This window comes from Branchiostoma belcheri, unplaced genomic scaffold (genome assembly GCF_001625305.1).
Source record: "Branchiostoma belcheri isolate BF01 breed outbred unplaced genomic scaffold, Haploidv18h27 scaffold184, whole genome shotgun sequence".
NCBI classification, from domain to species: domain Eukaryota; kingdom Metazoa; phylum Chordata; class Leptocardii; order Amphioxiformes; family Branchiostomatidae; genus Branchiostoma; species Branchiostoma belcheri.
This window is the reverse complement of record NW_017803313.1, coordinates 113,614-120,248: the sequence shown is the minus strand read 5'-3', so window position 1 is coordinate 120,248 and position 6,635 is coordinate 113,614. Positions and strand designations below refer to the sequence as shown.

At 38.9% G+C, this 6,635-nt stretch overlaps 1 protein-coding gene across 2 annotated transcripts in view; it reads left to right on the top strand.

Annotated features, from left to right (window-relative positions):
* The window catches only part of LOC109467615 (hemicentin-1-like), a 108,472-nt gene that overhangs the window by 43,784 nt on the left and 58,053 nt on the right, over positions 1-6,635 (top strand). The window contains exons 20-23 of one of the 2 annotated variants that reach the window (XM_019765630.1): positions 1,198-1,360; positions 2,859-3,128; positions 3,339-3,617; positions 5,566-5,835. In XM_019765630.1, coding sequence (XP_019621189.1) covers positions 1,198-1,360; positions 2,859-3,128; positions 3,339-3,617; positions 5,566-5,835 — 982 coding nt within the window. The remainder of the gene's footprint in view (positions 1-1,197; positions 1,361-2,858; positions 3,129-3,338; positions 3,618-5,565; positions 5,836-6,635) is intronic. The other variant, XM_019765631.1, reaches the window with a different exon arrangement.

The window sequence follows — 6,635 nt, the reverse complement described above, 5'->3', positions numbered from 1 at the left end:
AAAAGCCTGTATCTAAAAATGAAAAAGGTCTGGGGGTGTATAGCCACTGTGCCTTCATGCCAAATTTCATGTTATTTGGCAAAAAAATGAAGAAACTGAATCCATTTAACAAAATGGCAGGAGGAGAAACATGAGGGGGAACAATACATTTCTCCCATACTACAGTATGGCTGAAATGTAATCAATACAAGCTTATAGAAGTTTTTTTGGGGCATTTCCAGACAAAAGTATACATTTAGGGCTATATTTGGTATTTCACCCAATTATCTGTAATTTGGTTTGGGTGTGTCTTTTGTATAAGAATTTAAAACTGAATAATTTGGGACTTTGGGCTGTTATCGGGACAGAATGTACTACATTTAACAGCCTCCAGTTTAATTACGGACTTCCAGTTTAATTCCGGACAACCTCCCATATCTCAGCAAACCAGAGGTAAAAATGATGTAGGAAATACAGTGTATGTAGCAGCTATTCGCGACCCCCTGGGGGTTTGTCTTATTATGCATAATGCTTTGATGGGTTATGCATAATTATGCATAATAACTGCATTCATAACTGAAGAACTATTATGCATAACCCTTTCTTACATCATTTTGTGCAGTCACTAGTAGCGGGATAAAACTCTTTGAGTACTCTAGCGGACATTTTAGAACACAGCAGTTCTCTTTGGATTAGGCATTGTTCTGCCAGATTCTGCCAGATTTTTTTTCTCTGTTTTCTTGCACAATTTTCCATTGTTTGAAAAGTCTCTTTCAAAATCACCTGTGAAAACTTGTGCGACTGCAAGAAACATTAACCCTGAACCATTTGGGTCAAAATTGCACATTATGACTTGCTGTCTCCACCAAGATGACAAACAAAACGTTGTTAGACAGTCTGTTCTCTAACCTAGTAAACATGATCCTACCATGTTCAATCTGACGTCATTCAAACAGAATGTTGACACTGATTGGTTGCAGTGTTTAAGGCATTTAAACAGTATGGTGTTTAAGCCCCACTGGTTTACCGGTAAACAATTTAATAATCACCACTGGTAATGTTATGGCACCAGTATGAAATGGGGACTTCTGATAAGTCTGATAAGTCAATTTTATCTGGCTATATGATCATCTGGTGTTCAGATACACCATGTTCTTCTTTAGTGTGATTGTTTTCTATTTTGACATTGTCTTTTTTTAACACTCATCATTATTTCAGAATTCACAGATCCCTTTAGATGAGGAGCCAGGGATATTGGAATTTGGTGATGATCGTAGCTTGTCGATCAAAACTGCAGAATTACTGGACAGTGGAATCTATACTTGTGTTGTTACTAATGTTGCTGGCTCAACAAATGTTACCATCTCTCTAAAAGTACAAGGTAAGAAGAAAGTGCATCGCATCAGAAATACATATTACATGACATGTTAGGGAGAAACTTTCCAAAGGCTTTCTTTCCAAGTTTTACAACTTATTTTAAGTTTTAAGAATGAATATACATGTATGTATGTCAGAGCTGTATTGTACCTGCTTCTTCATTGGCCCAAAGGACTTCATGGCAGTCATTACATGTACATGTACATTTCTATTCTGCTTATATTACCTTCTCCCACAAGGTTATGTTTTAGGCCTATTCAGACATGTGTAATTAAGAATAAAAGGAACGATGCCCTATATTTATTATGGAAATGAATTCCTGATTTGTTTAATTGGTTCATTTTGAACTTGATTTAAGGTGAACATCATTTATTTTAATTTAAGTACTTAAGTATAACTTATTCAAATCAAGACCTCATTTGCATACTTTATAAGGAAATGAGAGAATAACATTGTTATTAAAATAAGCTTTTATTAATTAAACGTTAATTCATTCAATAATTGGGTGTAGAATTTGATGAACTTATATAATTTATGCACAGGATATTATTTGCATTACCATTTAAGGTTCCAGGTCAGAGCTTAAATCTGACTGGAGTTCCAAATAGTGTGCAGTAAATTGCCAGATCTGTGTGTCACGCTACCTCAGCGATCGTGATAGATTTTCAGATACATGTAGTTTTTTAATTGACCAATTGTAGTGTTTTTCGGTGTGGTGAAGTTGGTTGGCCAGCGAAGCGTTTTTGGTATTAGTCAGCGAGCTAGGGTGATGGGGTTTTTCACCTGATGACCCAAATAGCTGCGTTCTATGTGGAATTTCAAGGCATTTATTTGTGTCACCGGACAGCTTTGATGTTTTATGCTGAAGGGCGGTTATACCGGCTGCTTCGTACGGCTACAGTAACAGTTGTGTTATGCGGAAGGGTGGTAAAACCGGCTACTTAGTAATACAGAATACAGATAGTGTGGGTGACCAGTTTGTCGAAAAGACACAAACACCTTGCTTTTCAAAATGACCCTAGTATGCCCAGAACATGAGATACAAATTATGCAGTACCAAGGAAAGTAGCCAGGGGGACCAAAATGTAATCATTTCTTTGATAGGTGAAAACAAATCTGACAATTCTTCCATAGCTTCTTGACTTCTGTGCCACATCCAAACATCTATCCATACAGCCAAACAAACACTACCCAAAACATAATCTAATTGATGAAGGTAGTTCCAATTACCAGCATCTCATCCATATGCATATCAAATAATGACTTCATCAACACTGCTACATGTAAATATCAATTTGAAAGAAAAACCATTGCTAACTAGAAAGGCCGACATTTGCTCAGGAGCAAATGCAGCACATGGCTTCACCACATCCCCCATACCAAAATGGACGCATACCCCTCCCGCACAAATGGTCAAAAAGTCAACTACATGTAACGTTATGTACATTATGTTCATTTGAAAAAAGAACATAAATCACTCACTTGTCATGTCTTTTTTCCAGTTATTCCCAGTATATCTGAAGACAAGACTGAGTACACTGTGGTACAAGGTCGGCAGGTTGTGCTGACATGTGATGCTGATGGTGTGCCCTCCCCAACTGTGACCTGGAACAATCGAGGAGAACCTGTAAGTGACAGGCCGGGCATGTCCATCTCAGACACAGGAGCTCTGATCATAAGTTCAGCCAGGCCTGCAGATTCTGGTCCTTACACCTGCACAGCCATCAACCCAGCAGGGGTAGCCTCCAGACAGGTCAACCTGCAGGTGTTTGGTAAGGGTCTTCTGTTACATGTAGATGTAACAGTTAGATGGGCATCTCAAAAATAAGACCTCTGAATTTCAGTGTTTTCTATAACATACATTTGTAATAGTCAGCTGTCTACTTTATTGATAGAAACAGTTGTTCTGGTTAGTACCTGTGCCTTCAGTATTTCATGTTTTATGTACGTTACATGTAGCATAAAAAGATTTCTTCCATTAGTCCCACCATCAGGTACAAATTTCACTGATAATTCAACCAATGAGGTGACAGCAACAGTTGATGACAAAGTCAGTCTACCGTGTGATGTGGACGCCATTCCTCCCCCAGTCTTTGCTTGGATTAAGGATGGACAGGTGTTGTCAGGTCCTCGACATTCCATCTCCTCATCTGGTACACTGAACATTGTGGCAGTTCAAGTGGGTGACAGCGGAAAATATGTGTGTGTGGCAACTAATGAGGCTGGTAACTTCACATTGGACTTGAACCTGATTGTCCAAGGTAAGACAGGTGACAAGCATGGATGGATGCCAGGGATGGGAAAGGGAGTGATGTGAGGCTTTCTTGAAATTTCCAGATTATCAGTTTATAGGAATTCTATTATTCTGTTGGTCTCTTATTTTCTTTACAACTTAGGTGCACAAATTACTGTCTTTCTAAAGGTACTCAATTTGTGAACTTTTGTACATGAGCATGAATGTAGACTTGACTTATTGCATGCAGCATACAATTTCAATTTACTAAAATGTTCACTTCAGGGAATCAGGACGACTCAGACAATTATCAACTCAGCCCATTGCAAATCTGGTCAGCTTGGCCCAACCCCCTGTACAACTCCAGTCTTTGTCAAGGAATGAGCAATCCACCGCTTCCATGACATCACACAGATACAATGTACATGTACATGTAACACGTGGCTCCATGAGCAGGGTCATACTCATAGGTTGCAGAAATTTAAGGCCATGGTGTCCCCCGTCTCTGTTGAGGGATAGTTGTAATGTGTTGATGTAGATGGCCCCTTTAACCCCTCATGCAAAAATGTCCAGTTCTGTGTCCAAGAATCTTACTGTTTCAATGAGACTGAATGTCCAGGCAATGCTACATGTATATTTATATGTTGTGAGACTTCCAAAGTAGTCGAGCTACGGGTATGTCATTTGTGTTCTTAGAACCAAGCCTTTTAAAAATATCTTTCAGTCTCTGCAATATATGAGTGAATGAATGAATGAATGTATTCTATTATTGTGTCTTGCGATGTCACCCAGCTCGTATGGGCTTGTACAATGTAAGACACCAGTACAAAAGTCATATAAACATAAATCCAAGTCAAATCAGGTCATACTGGAGACTTCAAATAAAGAACTTAATACAGTGCTTAAGTGGTAATGTTACATAACATAATTGGTACATGAAGTCAACTCAAAAGTACATAAAGTCAACTCAAAAGTACATAAAGTCAACTCAAAAGCACATGAAGTCAACTCAAAAGTACATTAAGACAACTGAATTTAAACATATGAACACGTACTATATATTTAATTTCAAATTTCCTTCGGTCTTCTGGGGTGGGGGGTTGGGGCACCATAGACTTTCTGCAACCTACAATTGTATGCATCCACTGCTGACGGAGACACGTTTGTTATCTGCGTGATGAGCAGTGGATTGCTCATTCCTTGACAAAGACTGGAGTTGTACAGTTAAAAATTTGGGTACTGTAAATCTTAAAATGATCGTGGTGGTTTTATTTTCGCGGTATTCATGATGACCACTCCATCACGAAGTCATAAGATCGTGAATGTGATTTGTTTTATGTAGTGAGGTGAGTACAGCTGGATAACCAGTCTTTTGGCGCTTAGCCCTCATGGGCATGAATGTGCAAATACTAGAAAACATCAATTTGTCATTGTTTATACTGGCTACAATGAGTGCAGTGGAATGCACACCTGGCACGGATGTTTGTTTACTGGTAAACCCAGATGAAGCCATGCATGCACTTGCTTTACTCATTAAAATACATATTAGGGGAGTCCTAATAAACATGCTATTTGATCCTTCTCTGATGTTGCCATAATAAGCACCATGCCGTTCTTCTGCATTTGACATTAGAAGACAATAGTGGAAGACATGCATCAATAGCAGCATACTGGCCAAAACTGTGTACCATACAATATACTATACAATGCCACAATAAGAGGTATATTGAAACCAAGAGTAAAGGCACTGATGCCACTGTAAATGTACTGCCGTACTTAAGTATTGTTTCGACCGTGAACTTTAAACACTGCAAGAATATCCTTTCCTTTCCTAACGCAAAATTTATCCCCGCGAACATAAATGAACTTACAGTAAGTCCAATTTCTTGTGTTGATATTGCAGTTCAAACTTGTTTCATAATGACTTCTACCAACACAGATTCTAAGTCTTCCAATACTTACCTTCATGTTTTCAGCCATTCCCAGTATATCTGGAGACAAGACTGAGTACACTGTGGTACAAGGTCGGCAGGTTGTGCTGACATGTGATGCTGATGGTGTGCCCTCCCCAACTGTGACCTGGAACAATCGAGGAGAACCTGTAAGTGACAGGCCGGGCATGTCCATCTCAGACACAGGAGCTCTGATCATAAGTTCAGCCAGGCCTGCAGATTCTGGTCCTTACACCTGCACAGCCATCAACCCAGCAGGGGTAGCCTCCAGACAGGTCAACCTGCAGGTGTTTGGTAAGGGTCTGCTATTTACCTTGTTGTACTTGTAGAAAGATATCTCACATGCTTATTACAACAAGGAGAAGCAAATCAATAAGTCCAGAGGCAAGTAGCCGAATGCTTGTCCAATGCTGACAGATCTAGAGAAGATCACCTTAGTTCTACGTTATATGATGTTAAGGTTACATTTGGTTCACTTACTAAGGTAGTATGATATTACGTACATGTATCATGTATGTTATTTAAGTTACTTCGGTTTTGTCTCAATTAGTAAGTTGTATTTGTAACTTAATTTGTTACTTTTGTTGTAATTTGGACTGAGTTGATTTTGATGTAAATGGCTCTATTTGGGGTTTTCCCCCCAGGGCACATTGAAAAGCACATTCAGGTGATAAGTATCCCCAGGTGAAGTGAATAAAACAAACAAACATTGGATCATTTGGGGTGTATTCAATATTCTAAATCTTAAAGTTTCCATTCAGTTTGACACTTGAACTAATATTTAATATGGTCACATTTTTCTTTACATTCAACTGTTTGTGAACAATGCAAAAGCCAGTCAAGTGAAGTCCATTTTTTGGTAGCCTACATTGTAGCAAATATCACCAGCCACAGGTGCTGTTTTTGTTCAGTCACCAGCCACAGGTGCTGTTTTTGTTCAGTCACCAGCCACAGGTGCTGTCTTTGTTCAGTCAAAATTTGCAAATTAGTACAGAAACCTGGGAGGTGCAACATACAATGTACAAAACACTGACACAGTTGAAACACTAGCTTATAAAAATTATCAGCTATGTGTTGGAAAGTACATTCTGCAG